The sequence below is a fragment of the Squalius cephalus genome (assembly GCF_949319135.1).
Source record: "Squalius cephalus genome assembly, chromosome: 19".
NCBI lineage: Eukaryota > Metazoa > Chordata > Actinopteri > Cypriniformes > Leuciscidae > Squalius > Squalius cephalus.
The window spans coordinates 4,719,592-4,740,088 of record NC_137140.1 but is presented as its reverse complement, the minus strand read 5'-3'; the positions used below and the strand labels follow the sequence as shown (position 1 = coordinate 4,740,088).

The 20,497-nt window shown below is 38.0% G+C and overlaps 1 protein-coding gene across 1 annotated transcript; it reads left to right on the top strand.

Moving 5' to 3' along the window:
- The first annotated feature begins 651 nt into the window (after window positions 1-651).
- On the top strand, window positions 652-20,106 carry LOC307147064 (uncharacterized protein). Its single transcript, XM_079851524.1, has 13 exons — window positions 652-760; window positions 4,252-4,551; window positions 4,689-4,988; window positions 7,847-8,152; window positions 8,891-9,001; window positions 9,561-9,722; window positions 10,145-10,435; window positions 11,482-11,532; window positions 11,618-11,875; window positions 13,729-14,076; window positions 18,829-19,086; window positions 19,187-19,450; window positions 20,038-20,106. Exons 1-12 carry the CDS (start codon window positions 709-711, stop codon window positions 19,447-19,449), a joined length of 2,700 nt encoding a protein of 899 aa, XP_079707650.1. The 5' UTR covers window positions 652-708; the 3' UTR covers window position 19,450; window positions 20,038-20,106.
- The last annotated feature ends 391 nt before the right edge of the window (window positions 20,107-20,497 follow it).

Sequence of the window (20,497 nt, the reverse complement as noted above, 5' to 3'; positions counted from 1 at the left end):
ACTGTATCTTTATAGATACACCTGACTGGACAATAATACTCCGATCCACTAATAAAGCTGCTTATCGTGTGGTCACAGCTATAAATATTGTACAGTGCTAGCTTCTAAAACTCTTTATTATGTTAATGTTTCACCACAGGTGGAGACAGACAGAATTAGATGAAGTTGAATGGCAAAAGGTGTCTCCTCCGTGTCCTCCAAATGGAAGTACAGTTATTTTAACAGAGGCCCAAGATAACTGGTGAACCCCATTTTGAGTTGGGTCACTATACAGCATGAATGTAAAGTAGTCCAGAACATTGGATGGAGGCCAGATTGAATTTTAAGTGACCACTGTCCTAAATGTGTCTTTGAACATCTCTCTCTCTCTCTCTCTCTCTCTCTCTCTCTCTCTCTCTCTTAGTACCCTGCGTTTACCCTCTTCACACCATTTAACTTTCTCTCTCTCTCTCTCTCTCTCTCTCTCTCTCTCTCTCTCTCTCTCTCTTAGTGATCAAACTGAATGACTGCATTGAACAGTAGATATAAAGTTGGTACACCCCCTTTTCACAAGCACTCAGTATCTTTTCCTTTGCCCACTTGATCCCCGCCTACTGTCCCCTGTCCCTATATAAGTGTGTTTTTCAGTATGCAATACAAAGAGCAAAAGCAATGAAAGAAACAAATAGAGTAACGATAAGGAGTATGCTCGCACTCCAGTAAATCGGCATGAAGTTTAAAGTCCTGTTCTATTTATGGCTGATGGGCCTAATAAAGCCAGGTGAGTACTATAGCCCATGCGTATCATTACAGAAACAACACTACATCTATTGTTAAGGTTCTCTAAAGGCATTGCCAAGGCAAAAAGTGATTTAATGTTTGCTATATATTTTGTAATTGTCCTGAACTGAATTTTAAAGTTTAAAACTGGATGTGTGTTACTATGCTTACAATATTTTGCAGTACAGTGTTGTTGTTTTTGAATGCTTTGTATTTTCTACATTATTGAAGATAACTAAAACCTGAATGAGGGAAAGTTTGACCAAAGATGAACAATAACTGTGTGATTCAAATTTTTAATACCAGAAATGTCCAAGTTGTTTGTTACCACAGCCGCCTTTCTTAAATGGAAAATATTAATAGTCATTAAATAAACTGACAAACAATTCACAATGGCATAAGTGTTTATTAATAATCATTATTTTTGTTGTTATAAATAGCCCTCTAAAGTTGTGTCTCCTAATTAAAATTCAATTTTTTATTTCCTCTTTTTATTGTAAATGTTTATTTAGCACACTTATTGTCAGTACAGCATGCCATCTTTTAAAACAGAAATGCAAAGAAGAACGTTTGAACTTAGAATGATAGACAAAAGCCAAGAATGGTATTAGTTTGTGTTATCCAGTCATGGGAATAATAATATCATGCATAGTCCATATAAAGAGGTCTAGTAAGAAGACCTAGTTAATTATTATAAAGCAATGAGCTTTATCCAAAACAACTCGCAGTGCACTTAATCGAGTGACAGTTCTCCTGAATTTAAGTGCTTTTCTTAGAACCTTTAAATGTCTTATCCAGATGTTTGATCAATGTGTTATCACCTTATTTTTTTAAGCAGTCCTAAATCAAGCACAGGCTACTGCTCTTGTTTTTGGATTAAAGTGCCCCTATTATGCTATTTTAAAGATTCCTAATTTGTTTTGGAGGTCTCATACAGGTTTACATGTATCTAAGGTCAAAAACACATGAATGTTCTCATAATATACATTGTACATCACCTAATTTCTCAAAGAGTCTGAAAAAGGTTTGTTCAAAGATTCAATCTAAACCCCTCCTTTCCGTGAACTACTCTGCTCTGATTGGTCAGATGGGCCAGTCTGTTGTGATTGGTCTACCGCTTACATCACTACTACCATATCTGAATTTGAATATGAACTTTAACAATGGTGTCGGTTTTACTAAATCAACTACAGCGCGAGTCCCCATCCTTTTTAAGTGCATGCAAAGTAGATTCGCAGCACTGAAAACAGCATCTTCTCAGCTACAACTACAGTGTCTGAGGGCGGGTCAAAGTAGACCTTGGCTGCGTTCCGCCCCGACAAAACGTTGCACAACGTTTTTTAAACAGAAACGGTGATGCGTTGAACACACTGTTCTGATGACGCAAGAGTTGCAACTATGGCAGCTGAGAAGGCCATTCTTTGTGTTCTTTGCGAAGAATTTTCTGAGCCTGATGAAGTCGGTATAAATATGTGTTTAATACTACAAAATATGCCCGATGTTACAGTTACTGCACTTGCCACCCAGAACAAAAGAGAGCATCCCAATCGAGTGAAGGGATTGCTGAAACTGAAATGGAAGCACACATCTTACCTAATTCAGACTAAAACACATCTATTTAGCCTCACATGCTGACTTTATTTGTAGTTCATACTGTTTTAATACCCTGTATTTTCTTTCTCATTTTTAGGAAAAGCACTTAATTACCATTGTTTATTTCTATACCAAATGTCATACACTTGCAATGAAGCTAAAAATATAAACAACTACATCATTATGTTGATATCCTATATTTTTACAATAAAACTTATGACAAACATGTCTTCTAATATCCTCAGTTGTTGCGTATACCGAGCTGCATCGAACACATTTGTAAATTACTTTCCTTGAACCCATTGTGCGAGTTCACTTTAATACCGCGTGCTTTATGTTGCTGCTGATTGGACTGCAGTTCTCACACACCCACCAAACAAGAGAAAACGTATCTCAAACCCCGTTGCACACCGGTGCACGCCGTTTCCAGGAAACATGACGTTCAACCCGGAAACCGTAGCAAAACGTTGCCCACCGTTTTGAACTTGAACACGCCCCTTGTTCGCAGGCAGCCAATGAAGACCATAGGCTGGCATTATGTAAGGAATAATTGACGACAGGCCGTTGAATTATTGGAAAAATAATGCACACCCGGCTGTGCATTATTTTTCTAATAATTCAACGGCCTGGAGTCAATTATTCCGCTTATACTACACCACACCTCGAAACATTGTTCAGATGATGTATTTCAAGACGTTTGTCAAGTTTTTGTCATTAAAACGCTCTTGTATGTAGGACTAATTTCTTACGCATCAATTCCCATGCCTTCGTTGCTAATTCCAAAACGTCATTTAAGAGTTAGTAACTGAGGTTTGAGCCACTGATAGCAGACTAATGCAGTTATTAGATAGACAGATAGAGAGAGAGAGGTTGCAAAAATGAGACAGAAAAGCATGTGCATCAATATTATTTAATTTATTTATTAATTCATTCGTTTTAATTCATTCGTTAATTCTATTTTTCTATTATTGACAGTAGCAGGACTATCTATTTATGTATATTCAGTTCAATGTTCTATTGATTATAGATATAGGACTATATACTTTATTTATTAAAATTAAACTGCACATTTCCATTGATTGTGAAGTTAGACATCGAAAATGGCAGATCTGTTTCGGACAGTGGCATATAAAGCCCGCAGCTGGGTATTTAAAGCATCTGCCCCATCTCTCTCTTCTTTGTCCACAGACGTATTTTTGGCCTTAAGCCAGTCGTTAAACACATTGACAGCCCAAGCTGTTGTTTTTTTTGGTGTTTCCTTCATGTTTTTCGCCCTCGAGTCTGTCTAGCTGTAATCTAGCTGATTGTTTTATGTCTTTTGTTGTTGCCTGCTGCTTTTGATGTCCTCTTCCGTTTATTTGTTTTTTCATCTGGGTTATCCAATACTGCCGTCGCCCAGTTGTTAAAATTTTCATGATAACTATAAATATTAAATTTTACTTCCAGAAATTCAAAATTGTCTGTCATTTTTTTTTTCTTGTTATGAATTGTATCCTATTTTCCGTTATTACAGTTAACTACGCAAAGTGATATGGAACTGTAATGCGGTCAAGACCTGCCTGGAACTACTTTAGCCGTGCGTATCCCTGAAAATAATTGCACACCTTAGAACATTCGTCAACCAGTCAGATACAAGTATTCAATGGCCCTGTAGTATAAGCAAATATGTTACATTGTTACATAGGTATGCAACAGGAAGTGAGACTGGAATTGAGACTGAAACTCGTTTCGTCAGTTCAGAATCGATTCTTTCTTTTAAGAAACAATGATTTAATTTGTTGTGTACTTTGATCTTTAAAACTTTTGTTCAAATAAGCATGATAGGGCCACTGAAAATTTGAAAATTGAAAATTGAAATGCTTTTCCTTTCATATTTTTCTGGCCTTCTCTTAAACTTAGGCTCCTCTGCAGATGTCTCTGTGTCTCCGGGCTCCTCAGCTGTCCTCAACTGCTCCTTTACACTGCCGCCTCTAGTTGATGATTCACTGATGATAAACATCACCTGGTCCTTCGGTGGTTTAGTCATTGCCTCAAGGAATCTCACTCAACCAGGCTTCTTCTTGAACACAACTGCTTCCTTCATTGGCTCCTTCCCACTGACAGTTTACAATGCCACTCCAGACCAGCAAGGGGTGTATGAGTGCAGGGTGAACTATAATGAAACCGATTACTTCACAGATGTGACTCTGACAATACTAGGTAAGTCTCAAGTGCATCTCACTGCTGTTGAAAAACACAGGACCAATGTCCAACTTATTAATATATAAATAAATATAATCTCAGATACATATCCCAGACAAGCTAAACCTTGGAGTTGCATTCTAAATCTCTTACAGTTCCTCCACTGGTTTCCATCATCTTACCTGAAGTATTCCTGAAAAGAAAAAGTGTGTTCGAATGTTGGGCAAGGAGCTTTAGTCCTCCACAAATCATGTTTACCTGGACACGAGCAGGAAAAAAAATCCAAGAACCCCAAAAGCTGCAAGTGAACCGTACAGAGGACGGGCTGTACGATGCAGTCAGCTGGCTAACCTTGATCCCTGAAATCTCTGACCAGAACACAAGCTTTGGCTGTAAGGTGCAACATACAGCCCTGGTGAAACCTATCCTTGAAGAGTTCACACCTTACATTATAGGTATTCCGAATTTACACATTTGATTGGTAGATGTCATTCATTTGAAATAGGATGCAACTTTTGCTGTAACAGTACAACATGTACTTTCATCTTATTTAAAGGAGTCATATAATGCCATTTTTGTACAAGCTAATATGATTCTTTAGGGTCTAAATTAAAAGTTTGTAATATACTTTAATTAAAAATTCTCATTAGTATTAACACTAATTTTACCTGGTCAAAAACAGCTCTGTTTTCAGCACGCCGTTTAAGTGCATGTATCTTTAAATTATAATGCGCTTTGCTCACCCCGCCCCTCTGTTCTGTGCAACACAATAACACAATAACATAACCTTTGTAACACAATAACACAATAACCATAACGCGTTGTTCATTATAAACGTGGGATTATGAATTATATTGAGAACGTCGAACATAGAAAACATGCCGTAATGTACCCTGAGTGTAAACCTTAGATGCATTCATCGTGAAGCATGCTTGCGATTTGCAAAGATTAATATAAATATTAATATAAAGGTTAATAAAACGTAACACTCACTTCTTCTTCTGGAGGTGCAGCAGGAACACGAATAGTTGGTTCCGATCCTTTTTTCAGGAGCAGCTTCTTAGCAAAACCAGCTTTTATACTGACCCTCGTTTGTAAAGCAGTCTGGTGTGTGAAATGATTCGCGCAAACATGAAAGCATTGCCGTTGATCGTGGGGAATATTTGAGACGGGAAAACATATAAGAAGATATGAAAAAAAAACACTGGATGGATTTTTATCATTTTATGATGGTTGTGTACAGGCACTGCCAACACACATTTCAGTACAATCAACTTGTAAAAGTGCATGTACCATTATATGACCCCTTTAACATTAGTTTCACGCATTTCACCACTCAATCAAGTGGCTTCATCAGTTCATGTCGCAAGTTTTTTTGCAGAATTGTACAACTTATGCTGTGGGATTTGTCTCAGGCATCAGTTGCAATTGATGAAGGAAATAACTTCTTGATGTTGTCAGTTTTGCTCGGCAAGTCTGAATTGGGGAACAACTATCAGGATATAATGAACAGATTATGGTTGTTCTTCTTTGACATGAACTTCCATTCCTAAACAATCAGTCCACTTTATCCAAGACTAGTAGATCCAATCACCGACCTTTTGGTCCTTCACGTTTAGGGTTTTCACACTTGAAATAGAAAAGTCCTTATTTCCATATTTGCGATGTCAGTGTCATTGATTGGACGAACGCAGCACACGACCTGTTACCATAAAAGGCTCTAAAAGAAAGCATGCATCGAGCTGTAATATTCTAACACCACTTCGTTTCACACTGTACATGTTTGGCACCGCAATGCGGGGCTAACACCACAAAAGTGCTAACCCTGGAGCAGGGTGTGAAGCGTTCCTTAAAGCGGGATTTAGAATTACAATAAACCGGGTTAAGGACAGTGTGAAAAGCCCTAAAGATTGTCGGGTAGAAGTCTTCTGTGAAGTCTGCATCAGAGCTGTTTCTGTAAAAGTGGGTGCTCATAAGCATCCTCCTGAATCGTAAAACGACAAACGGGACACCCTATGGTAGGGCACTTCAACTCCAGTCCTGAAGGGTCAGTGTTTTGCTGAGTTTAGCACTAACCCTAACCAAACACACTCAAACAAGCTAATCAAGATGTTCAGAATTACTTGCAAATTACAGGTGGGCTAAATTGGGATTGGTACTAAAGTCTGCAAGACATAGGCCCACAGGATTAGAGTTGAAGAACTCTGCCCTATTGTATTGTAGAGTTCATGAACATCAATTTGAATCATTTGGGACAGAATGCAAGTATGCAATGCTGTCTCAAGATGGTTCACTCGTCTGAGCTGGCCCTTATGCCTATGAAGCAGTTGTTTCATTCTCTGATGTCTAAGAATACTTTGCAAATACATGTTCATTGACTGAAGTCAGACTAGGCCAAAAGTGTCCACTCCTGCTTCAGGAGGACCAACGTCCAGCCGAGTTTGACTCCAACCTGCTCCAGCTTACCTGCTTGGGAATTTGTAATAATCGTGAATACAATGGTTAGCTGGATCATTAGGGATGTTTAATTAAGTTTGGAGATTAACTCTACAGGACAGTGGCCCTTCAGGAGCAGGATTGGACGCCTCTAGACTAGGCAATAGTTGCTTTCCAAAATCTTGCAGGCCATTCAAGGCCAAAATTTTACTACTCATTCATGGACATTTATTCATCGGGGAAATCAACATACTCATATAAAGATAATGTGGTTTTAATTAACTACTACCACTACCGGCATATATGATTGACAATTAGCATACAGTTTGGATTGGTGGTATGGTTCCATTCTGGGCGAGAACTCCCTGCGCATCCATGCAGCCTAGCATGGATAAGAGCAGGGAGAGCAGCAATAACCCCCCTTGGGGTAAACAGAACAGAACCAACATGAATGTTTGCAAATATATTTAATTCAAGATTTTAAAGTACAACATAATTCGAGAATTTATTCTGATTCAAGGGGAATCAGAATGCCAAATCCTGACTGGGCGAGAGGAGGAGCTGGGGATGGAGGAGGGTAATTCGCTCCTGAGAAACGAGAGGAGCTGGGGATGGAGGAGGGTAATTCGCTCCTGAGAAACGAGAGGAGCTGGGGAGGGAGGAGGGTAATTAGCGCCTGAGAAACGTGATAGCTGCTGATAATACTGAAGGAGCTTATATCTGTATACGGTGATAGGCGTCGTATTCCTATAGGTAGATGTGGATCAGCTGAGAGTCAGCTGATGCGAGCTTGACTAACGTGACCTGCCAGAACTAACGCTACGCTTGATTACTGGTACTTTTAGTATATTTCATTCTTTTTTATCTCTTTTTTTAGTTCTCCCGAAGGTCACTCTCTCAACTGTTCCCTCATCTTCCCACTCATCTCCACTCACCCTCTCCTGTGACATCAGTGGATTCTACCCCAACAACCTATCCATTCTATGGATCCAGAATGGAAAGGTTCTTCCTGAGCTTCCCTTGTCCACCCAGAATGAGGATGGAATGTATATGACACATCAGTATCACACCTTGAGCATGGAGGAGAGGAGCAGAGGAGGAGAGGTGAAATGTGTGGCCCAGCAACACAATGTGCAAGAACCTGCCTATGGCACCATTGACCTTTCCACTGATGACCCACGTGGTATGGGAGAAAGGACTTCACTTGCCTTCTTGCACTTCACTGCTCCTGGAGGACCACATTCCTGCAGAATATATCTCGCAACACACCTGCCTGGAAGTTTCTAGTGATCTGGAATACCTTGATTAGCTGGTTAAGGTGTGCTTATTTAGGGCTAGACCTTATTTCTGCTGGAATGTGGCCCTTCAGGAGGAGGATTGGACACCAGTAGCCTACTTTTGTTGCAATCAAGTTCTCGTGAGAAGTTTATATTTGCGAGTTGAAGTCATAATTTTGATGTCAGTTGTATTGAAATCACTTTGGTGAGAGCAATATGCCGATGTACCATTTCTATGTGCACTGGGTGCGTTTTTTAATGTTTTTATTCAGTTTCTGAAAGTGGTGTAAATTGAATCATTATAGATTATGTTGTAATGTACAATCCCATGGCATTTTATGATAAATGAAAAAAATATTTTTTAACAAATTTGCCATTAATACACATGATGCATCCATAATGTCTGAGACTGACTCACCCACAACTTAAACCTTCTGGGCTTAAAGAAAATCCTACATTTTACACTCCCAATTATGAACTTGTGTTGACATTCATGTGTGTTCAACTCGTAAATATAATCTTTCCGACATGACTTGAACGCATCATTCGACTAGTGTTGTGTTTTAATTGGATTAAAGGTGAAGTGTGTTAAATGTTATAGAAAACAAGTACATTTATACATTTACTGCTCTGATCTCTTTCAGTGCAAAACCCAGGTCTGAATAAGTCAGCCAAGGCTTCGGTAGCGATGATGGTCATTTCACTCACCCTTGTTTTATTGCTCTGCTTGGGATTTTCTTGGAAGAGAAGGGATGGTAAGTCTGGTAACACACCAATGACTTAATAAAATACTATTACAAAGCTTTCTGTTAGCAATCCCATTGATCTTAGGCTAACGGGATTTGCTTGATTCATACCTAAAAAGTATGTGACATCTTTGCCAATCTGGAAACATTTTGAGCCAATAACCTAAGCTGTAAATGTGACTTGTCACTCTATTAGAAGCAAGGTATCATGCTTTTTCTTTGTTAGCATGGTCATGCTAGTGCTACCCCTGGATGTAAAAGCTTAATCTGCACTATTCTGGAGCAAAAAAAAAAAACATCTTTCTCCATTGGCGGGTATTCAAAAGAAGCTGTGCATTCTGATGAAATAAAATTTGTGGAAAGCCACATATAAATTGCAAATATTTCAACATAGTATAGTAGATTTGTTCAAGCCCCTAAAAGCATGAAATGGGCTTATATTATATAAGTCATGTTTTCATGTTTAATGTAACAGGTCAGGATAGTTACTAGTGACTATGAACAAATGATGGCAGAATGCTAGTGAGCTAAATGGAAATGCTAACACTTTTAACCCCCTTTTTCTCAGAGAAGCTGAAGTCTCTGAACATCTCAGCGATTGTTCTGCCACCCAGGGTGATTGTGGGTAAGAAAGGCAGAGTCACTGTCAGTGTGGAAGGCAGGTTGGCAGAGAGAGTGCAAACGACATGGTTTCTGAATGATGTGCCCATCACAGACTCTTCATACAAAGGTATCCGCCAACTAAGACCACAACTTATTCACCTTCATCCTTAACTATCAAGCGGACCATTATATATTTGGCCATTACAGTTTATTAATCAAATCTAATGACACATAATGGATAGAGGAATTTTGCTGTGAATTTGTATAAAACAATTGCAAATGAAATCATGTTATTCGGAACTAGCCAACACAGAATAGTAGAAACGAAACCTCCATGATGTTTGAAACTGACATTTAAATGCATGGTTTTCACACTGCTTTCATTAAGTCAAATGGACAAAAGAAGTAGTTGAAATGAAGTTGAGATGAAAGTGGTGGATTTACACATGAGATATTTCTTAACTTATTCAAATTATTAGCGTGCATTATTAATTCAAACTGGCTGTTTGTCTGTATATGTGTTTCATCCTCTCATTCTCTCACACACAGAGAAAAAATATGGTCCTTTTCACTCAGCATCCTACACGCCTCGTAACTCTCGTGTGTCTGTGGTGTCAGAGAAAGGCCCTCTGCTGCCCTCTACTGCCTCAGGATATTACAAGATACACACACAGATGCCACCGCGCTCGACCTCCAGCCTAAACAAACAACTGTTCTCCTCTGTCACATTTATACCCAACCTATCCATTCACAAGGGTGCAGTCTTCAAATGCCACATCTCGTATAAGGGGAAAGACAAGATTGTGGCCGAGAGAGTGTCCGACAAGTTTACTATTCTAGGTCAGAGGGCATGTTGAGGTGTATTGATGCATTCAAGTCCTCCTGGGAAGTTTGTATTTACAAGTTGGGAAGTCGTAATTATGATGTCAGGTGTGTTTAAATTTATTAAAATTAAATATAATTAAAATATAGTGATACCTTTTCTACATAAAATTCAAAGATTTAAAAAATCTGCATCTACTAAATGATTAATTAAAAAGTGCATCAGTTTTTTTTGCTTTTTTAGTTTTAATGTGAGAAAGAAAAAAAAAACATTAATTTGAACAAATTACCATTATAGATGCTGCATCCATTGCATCCAACATGTTTTGTCACTGACACACCCCCACCTCAAAAATTCTGAGTTTCCCACTCGTAATTACGACTTTGTGGTGACGTTGAACAAATACGATCTTTCCTATGTGACTTCAACGCACCATGCATTAACCTCATGATTTACCCGCAGCTTGCTTTATTTTCTTTGAAGCTATTGAGAAAATCTCTAAAAAACATTTCCAGGTCTCATATCACCCCAAAATGAAGAATTGGAAGAACATATATTTTGCACAAAGAAATTCAAGCCTGTTTATAAATGTTAAGATTTTTGCAGAAGACATTATTTTCATGACAATTAATCACAATTAATCACTCAAGATCCTTATTGTAATTTTAGCATGCGCTTTTGAAGTGTTTTTTTATTTTTACTCCAATTATTCTAAAAGGGTGATTTATTAATAATACAATATTTTTAAAAATATAATACAGTAAATGCAAATTCTACAATGAATTATAAATATTTCTACAAATATATAGGCTATTAAATTTAATAAAATATATATTTGTTTGTTTTTACATTACAGTTATGAGAATTGGATTTAAAAAAGGTTATTTGTAGATTGATTTTAGAGTGAAATATGACCCAGACATGTTGACCCAGGCTTGGCGAGGATCACCTCCAGTTGGTTTCAGCTACTGGTTCCTGTTAATAGATTTTTGTTCTCTTTTAGCATATAAAACAAGATGCAGGTTAACATTTGTTGACATTAGTATTGGTTTTTTTGGTTTAGCACCACCGGAAGTTTCAGAGATCCAGTTCTCAGAGCCAAATGAGGAAGGAGGTATCACATACAGCACACAAATTCAAATATTTCAAACTATTTAAACACAGCATGAAAGGTTGTCAGTAACGGACCCTCTCCCCAGGAGTTGTGACACTGGTGGCCCAGGCCTCTCACTTTCATCCGGACGTCATCACCTTCCGCTGGTTCTGTGAGGGAGGCGAGCTGAGCCCGGTGTCCGTCCCGCCAGCGCTGGCAGCTCCTCGGCCTGATGCTGAAGGCTTCTTCTCAGCCATGAGCCAGTGCAGGCTGCCCAAAGCAGAACTGGAGAGAGGAGAAGCCAGGGTGTGGGTCACCGTTCACCACATGGCCCTAAAACAACCCATCACACGGGAAACCCGAGGTGAACACTGGAATGAAATAACTGAATTCTTGTAAATAAGATTAAAGGGTTAAATGCTGGCATTAATTACTCACCCTCACTTTTGTTCATTTTCGGACGTTGTTGCGAGAATGCATGTTGGAGACTATTATTTTGTAAATAAAGTGGTAAATTGTGTTTTTTGCAAGAACAAAGCACTTCATAAAATTGAGGTTAAACCGTCACATGGATTACTTTAATAACGTCTTTACTTTCTGGGGCTTGAAAGTAGTTGTGTAGCTGTCAATGGAGGGACAGAAAGCTCTCAGATTTCATAAAAAAAAATCTTCAATTGTCTGAAGATGAACAAAGGTCTTATGGGTTTGAAACGACGAGAGGGTGAGTAATTAATTACAGAATTTTCATTTTTGTGTGAACTATCCCTTTAAGGCTGTGTTCAGTATAGAGTGCATTAGTGCCCACCCACTTTTTCAGCAGTCTTGGTTCCGCAATATTTTTCCCATAATTTTTTTCCATAGGGATTTTTAAAAAGTCTTCATTTAAGAGTTATAAGCAATGAAACAAACCAAACAGCTACGAGGAGAATCCCAATTGGGTTTTTTTAAAGCAAACAGGTATTTGAAAATCATACAGAAAGACAAGACTGTGAACCTAACAGCTATAGTGAAGGAAAGAACTACAATCCCATGAAGCACTGCGGACGGCATAATCGAAATAAAAAATATGGTATATGCACACCTTCCAGCCATTCAAGTATTAAGACAGACTATGGTATAAATAAAATGTAAGTATTTTGAAAGGACAACTCTCTGATTGGTGGAACTGTATCTACTTACAGCATAATGTAGTCTTCACCAGGACTTCTGCTGTTAAACACAATCCTTTAAAAAAATAAGTTGAAATCATGCAGACTGACAGCCTCAACAAAAGCATATACCATCAATTAACAACCTCGGTCAGGTCTATCTTTAAAAGTTTATATGTTATTATTAAAAATGAATTTCCCTATGGAGAAAATGAATGTGTATTTTTTACTGTTGCATTCTATAGACCTTATGCACCAGAGAAACGAGGGCGCCGCCATGTTAAGAATATTGTCTTTGAACTTCTGTTTTTGCGGTCGCTCTGTATATTTCTATGACACTGCTGTCCAGGAGTAATTAGCTCTTGAAGTGGATTTATTTAATGTAAAGTTAACGAAAGTTATCATGAGGATTGTATGTTTAAAGCAGATGTCTTAACAAATGTCAGTAGACCGGGAAGATTTTAAAATGGGCCGTTCATTCATTATACGCAAGATCGCTGTGAAAATACAGACCGGAAGTCAAAGGAAACTTTGTAAACTTCCATATTACACACATACTACAGTATTTCTGGAGTATATACTTGGCACAGTATGTGATTTTTTTTAAATAGCTGGATGACCTACTTCATTAACCAAAATGTGCAGTACACACAACCAGAGCACACTGTATGGAATATTTTATCCAGAATGCCAAGAGTTGAGACATTTAAACAACAAACTTGAAGCAAAATACCCATAATACTGTTGGTTTTTGGTACATAAATTGTAACATACATTCTACTTTCCTTGCATACATACAGTTTACTCACATAAAGCAATGTATACTTCAAAGCAAATCTCAGCTGCGATTGTTTATATTGTCGCAAAATGTAATTATATTATCGCCAAACTCTTTATATATAGTTAGATATATATTATATCAAACTTTATTTGCAAACATACAGTACAATCAATCACGTAAAGTGATAATATGTAGTAAGCAGTATCATAGCAGTCCATTCCAATGCTGGAAGTACATTAACAACAAAAACAAATGTTTGATCAAATAACTGACTTTTTTCTTTTTTAGGATTCATAAAAAAGCCCACCGTTTCAGAAATCATCTCTCCCCTTCCATCTGCTGAGGAGGGACCTTTGACCCTGGCCTGTGACATAACTGGTTTCTACCCCCCTGAAATCTCTGTTAAATGGCTGCATCTAAAAGGGAATGAGATTGAGGAGGGAGAGGACAGCGAAGGAGAAGTCAAAGAGGGAGCTGAGCTTTGGGGCCCTTTGCAAACTCTGCCGAGGACATTTCGAGCAAAAGCATTACTTAAAGCGCTGGATGATCCAGCGAGGGGAGGGGAGATCGTCTGCAGAGTGGCACACTGCTCCCTCCTGAAGCCTGTTGAGAGATTCTGGAGAAATGCTCATATAGGTACAGTAAAAGGACACACTCAAAAATAATAGATTTCTGAAAATGAATAATCTTTTTCATGGTTTTGAAAGAAGTCTTGTATGCTCACCAGTGCATTTATTTGATCAAATACAGTATATCATTATTATTACAATTTAAAATTCCATTACTCCAGTCTTCACTGCCACATGATCCTTCAGAAATCATTATAATATGCTGATTTGCTGCTAAAGAAACTGTTGAAAACAGTTGCGCTGCTTCATATTTTTGAGGAAACCGTGATTTTTTTTATATAAATAGAAATATATGAATAGAAATGATAAAAAAACAGAATTTATTTGAAACAGAAATCTTTTGGAACATTATAAATGTACTTACTGTCATTTTAATCAATTTAAAAGTAATAATCTCTTCTTTTTTTTAATCTTACTGACCGCAAAGTTTTGAACGGTAGCGTGCAAATAACTGTCCATCATCACTAAGAAAGAAATAAGGATGTTTCTAATTTTAAAAAGAAATGTAAATGCATATCATACATAGAGATAAATTGATTTATGTCAATTTTTATGTTTAATACATCTTATGTTTAATATGGCTTGCTAAGGTATGCCAATCGTGTGGCTTGTCAAGGACTCTATGCTATGTAAGTGAGTGTTATTAAAGGTGCAGTAAGCGATTTCTTTTTTTTTTTCTTTTTTTTTTCCCTCCCTCCCTCCCTCCCTCTCTCCCTCCCTCCCTCCCTCCCACTTCCCTCCCTCCCACTTCCCTCCCTCCCACTTCCCTATGGAGCACACAAGTTAGACCAGAGACATGATCAAGATTACAAATTGGACCTAACGGGTTACCACAAATGAAAGATACAAAAAGTCATAACTATAGCTTCTTTACATCCCCTGCAGCCTTTTCCCACATCACCAACGTTTTTAACTTGACATTATTAATACGGGCTGATGACCACTCCAGGTAGATCACCTTGAGAAGAGTTTGAAGCCAGTGTTTTATTGATAATCGGTGCGGAGGAAGCCACCTCAGAACAACAATTTTTTTCGCTGCAGTCAAACCAGCCAACCAAAGTTTACGTTCTATCTCAGTGATCTTGAACCTGGAATCGTCATTTAGAAGAAGCAGCGCCGGCTCCAGAGAAAACTTCTTCCCCACCAGAACAGTCATTTTATCCACAACTTTGCCCCAAAATCTTTGTACATCTGGGCACTCCCATAAGACATGTAGTAATGTGCCCATAGTGCCCTGACTACAAAATGTACAGAAGGGGTTGGGCACTAGACCTAATAAATGTCTTTTACGTGGTGTCAGATAGGTCCTATGGCAGATTTTGTAGTGGATTAATTGGTGATTTGGATTTTTAGAAGACTCAAATACATTATTCCACACCACCTCCCAATTAATGGTCTCTGTTCCAAGAGGTATATCCACCTCCCACGATCTATACCCAGGCAATTCTGTAGTGATGTATGACATGAGATTGTTATAAATGAATGAGACCGTTTTCCTTTGGGGTGCTCTTTCCATAAGAGACACTATAGGATGAATCTTTAATGCAGACCCCCAGGGAACCTTGAGAGAATTAAGTGCTGACCTTACCCTAAAATAGAGGAATTGTGAATTTCTTGGAATATCAAAGTGGGACATTAGAACAGGAAAATCTAAAATAGAATTTTGCCCTGAGATATCCCCCAACGTCCATATCCCATATTGAGCCCACAGTTGAGAAATGAATGGTTTACCACCTGTCAATAAATTGATATTGTGCCAAATAGGAGAGTGTTTATGCCATTTCAGTTTGAAGTCTACGTGTTTCTCAAAATTTTTCACAATTTGTAATGTATACGAAATAATTGGTCCAAATTCTGAATAGCACTTCTTATGTTTCAAACCAGAGAAAATCACATCCCGAAGCCTAAATGGGTGCACCAGCTCCTGTTCTAACGTTTTCCAAGGTGACACTAATTCCGCATCAAGCCAGTATTTTAAAGAACGTAATATAAAGGCCCAATGATACAGTTTGAAGTTCGGGCACGCCCATCCACCCTGAGATTTATCCCGTTGTAATGTTGACCATTTAATGCGCGGCTTCTTCCCATTCCAAGTAAATTTTTTAAGCATTGAATCAAGTTTTTGCCAGTAGCCTGTCGGGGGTAATATTGGAATCATAGAACTAATAAAATTTATACGTGGAAGAATATTCATTTTGATTGTAGCCATGCGGGCAGGCATGGACGATGGGAATGCTGCCCATTTCACTAGGTCATTCTCGACTTTTTTCAAAATAGATGAGTAATTATTCCTAGCTATTGCATGGATACTGGGACTAATTTCAACACCTAAATATGTGGCCTTTTGCGCCACTGGTATACGGGATTGGATATTTAATCGCAGTAAGCGATTTCTGAGAAACACTGTTGATATTTGAAACCAACCCAAACAAACACACCCCTCCCTTCATTGCTCCGCCCCCAAAATGCACGAACACACAATGCAAGAGTGGATCTCCCTTTATCATAGCAGAAGCAAAGCAAAATAATGCTTCATGAAAAATAAAGCGAAGATGACTAATGAACGACAAGAAAGAACAAAAAATGAACAAACAGAACACAAGAGTATATACAATCAGAAGTTGGTTGTTAGTCGCCAGCAGCTCCAGACAAACAATGCCACTCAAAACTGTCCTGCTACTATAGCTTACATTACAACAACAGCAAAGCTTGATTCTGTGAAACACAGCAACACCAATGTTACTCCCGCATGGAGCAGAAACAACGCAATCTTTGATTTCAGGCCTTCACGCTTACGTCTCTCCAGCGCTGGAAAGCTTTTCTAACACGTAGGTCCTAAACCTCTTGCCTGATCATAACCCTTCTTTTTCCAGTGCTATTCCTCTGAGCTTTTCTCTTTTGTAATGTCTCTCAGCCATCTCTCTTTCTACAATCTCAGTGTTGTTTTCGTCAACGATGACGATAACGAAATGATTTCGTTGACGCACCTTTTTTTTATGACGATAATGCGACTATGACTAGCTAAAAATGGCTCTAAGGTGACTAAAACATGACGAGACGTTTTCGAGTTTTCGTTGACGAGACGAGACGGAACGAAAATTATTACAAGTCTGACGGTTGCCAACCGTTCCGTATAATACGGAATCGTCCCGTATTTGACACAATAAAGTCTTGTTCCGTTCCGTATTTTTGAGAATCAATTCAGTGCAAATCCATGACAGACACATAGCTTCTAATATGTCAGACTATGAACGAAGACTAAGACATTTGTAGGCTATGAGAAAAAAACCCGACGGTGCGGTAGATACTAATTTCTCCCCCTGTTTGTCTATGATCAGCGTAGCGTTTTTAACATCTTGGAACATCATCAGAGAATGCCCTTTTAATTGGTCGTTTCAGTCATTGTGAGTCACGTATCGTAGCAACGATGACGACAAGTGACAACAGCGGGAAATGTAAAAATGACTATACAAGCAGCCGGCGAAAAAGAAAAGAGCACAGAAATGTAAAATTGAATGGGATTAAAATACCCGTGGCTGGAATGCATGAGGGACAATGAATACAAGGTCAATTGTACCATATGCCGTCGCATTTTTTCTGTTTGTCACGGCGGAGTGTGTGATATTAAGCAGCACGCATCAGGATAATCTAATAATTCTATTGAATAAATTCACACAGAAGGCTACAGAAAACTGTTGTGTTTATTTTTCTTCAAATGCTGTCTAAGCCGGTGAGTTTTGAATGTTATATGTTGTATTTGTTTAAGTTAAAAATAAAACGTATTATAAACTAAACAAATCCATGGTTCATTGTTGGCAAAATGATCACGATAGCCTTTATATTTCACATCTATGTGGTTCAGTCTTGTATATTGATTAGGCCTACTTTGCTATTCTATAAATATATATGCCTAATAAGTTGTATTATAATATGCTATAAGGTATGAAATATATTTAGCTAAATGTATCAATTAGTTTCCACATATATTCACCAGAAGTCATCATTTCAGGGGTTATTTAAAAAAAAAAAATATGAATTGCAACACTTGCTACAACCTGTCAAACCTAAGCCCATTTCCAATACTTTTTAACCTAAATTAATTTGTTAAAGACTACTTCTTTTTTTTTTTTTTACTAAAATTGACTAAAACTTGCCTAAAACTTTTTTGCGTTTTCATCGACTAAAACTTGACTAAAACCTTTTTGTGTTTTTGTCGACTAAAACTTGACTAAAACTATCAAGTTTATAAGTGACTAAAATGTGACTAAAACTAAAAAGCATTTTCGTCCAAAAGACTAAGACTAAGACTAAAACTAAAAGGGCTGCCAAAAACAACACTGTACAATCTTTCTTCAAATCTCCTTCTCTCTCTCTCTCCTCCCCCATCATAAGTGGATACGCCCCCTACTACTGATGGGCTACAAGTGTCTTGTGCTGCTCTGTCCAATCCGCTCTATAACAGCGTTTCTCAGAAATCTCTTACTACACCTTTATCTTTCGAATAATCAGATTTTCACCTCCTGGATGATAAAACTAAGGAAGACCGTATCTAAAGACCAGAATATCATAGAGACCTTTGACACAATCACCTAGCAAAAGCCCTAGCAACCACAAAGCAACATACTCAAAACAACTAAGAAAACCCCTTAACCATTAAGCAACACTCTGACAACCACCCACAATGCCTTAGAGCATCGGAGTTTTGCACATGCAAGCACTGCACACATTTTGTTGTTCACACCTCTTTCTTTTTTCTCAGTTGCTCCCTCAATCCCTCGTTCTTTGTCGGTTCACTGGAGCAGAGATGGTGTGGGAATATTCTCTGTTCTTCTCTCTGGAGGAAAGCCTGTGGCTGAACTGCTCTGGGCAGCTGGTGGCACAACTCTCTCCAAGCTTTTGTCAAAAGAGAGAGAGAGAAAAAACAGTGAGGGGAAACTCGTGCTCAAGAGCGTTTGTGCTTTGGTGAGGACTACAGGACGACAGGAAAGTGGCAGTCGCAGAGGAGGACATGCACACAGTAAGTATGCCTATATTTCTTAGAATAATATGGTGAGTAGACTGAAAAATTCTCAGCATCTAGAACAACCTTGAAAATAAAGTTTTGGCTTATTCTACAGAAATCAGGCCACCTAGTGTGGACCATAATGCAGAAAATGAAAAGATAAATGAAAGTGTGGAAGGAATGAAATCAGTGCAAGTGGAAAAACAGCCTGAGCCGAATGAGCACGTGGAAGAGAATGATGAGGATGAGGACATAGATCCATCATATATAAACACTGTGAGATTGAGGAAAGAGAAGAGAGAGCGTCTGAGAGTTACTGTGGAGATTACCCATCCTGCACTAAGCTCGCCTGCGTACCTTACCTGGACAGGTGAATAATGTGTCTCTTTGCTTGTTGTTGAGGTACAAGATGTTGTGCATGTGTAAAGTTAGTCATTTACAGGATACTGTCAAATTAAGTCACAAATATCCTAAATATATTTAGCATTTCCAGTTTTGTATAAAGACTCAATTATATATACATTACTCCAGTCTTCAGTGTCACATGATCCTTCAGAAATGATTCTAATATGATGATTTGCTGCTCAAGAAACATTTCTGATTATTATCAATGTTGAAGACAGTTTTTGTGGACAACGTGGTACAATAACATTTTAATTTTTTTTTTTTTAAATGTATTCAACAAGGATGCATTAAACTGATTCAAGTGACAGTAAAGACATGTATAATGTTACAAAAGATTTCTATTTTAAAAATCTAAAAATAATATTAAGCATGCAGCAAAAACTGAATAGACTCCTTTCAAAAACATTAAAAACTTAAATATTCCAAACATTTGAACTCCAGTGCAATGTTGTTGACAATTATGTTTAAAATGATGTACACTGTCATGAGATGAAGGCTGCGATCTGTGGCCGAGATTAGAAGATGAATTTTACTTCTCAGTTTTGTGTTTTGCAGAGCCAGAGGAAGTGTCATCTTGATAGCCATCGAGTTTATTTCGAAATCTACATCTTTTCTGGACGTCCACCCAACTCTTTCTTTATACTTTTGCTGTTATATTTATTTTTTCTTTAAAAAAAGTATTTCTTTAACTACTAATATGAGGCATAAAACAAGAATATTTAGCATTCACTTCACACTTTTGAATTACCATCCATTTTCATTAAATAAACTCTTTAAAATTAGGCCTAAGCTATGTGTTTGTTTTTAAAAAAAACTGTATGTGAGAAAGAAAGAATGGATGCACCACTGTGACTAATTTTGTCCAAAGAAGCCTAGCCTAGATGTCAAACCTCAACCACACACAACACTTGTGCATATTCAAACAGTGCACATGAAATTGTACTAAACCTTCACTTAATGCTTTCGTTTTCTACCATAAACAAAGTCATAATTGTCCAAATGCATAATTTGCTACATTTTA

Excerpts from the sequence above, each read along its gene's own strand:
- LOC307147064 (XM_079851524.1), top strand. The coding sequence starts at position 709 with ATGAAGTTTAAAGTCCTGTTCTATTTATGGCTGATGGGCCTAATAAAG. Across the intron at positions 9,002-9,560 it reads TTCTTGGAAGAGAAGGGATG|AGAAGCTGAAGTCTCTGAAC; the intron begins GTAAGTCTGGTA and ends CCTTTTTCTCAG. Across the intron at positions 11,533-11,617 it reads AGAGCCAAATGAGGAAGGAG|GAGTTGTGACACTGGTGGCC; the intron begins GTATCACATACA and ends CCCTCTCCCCAG.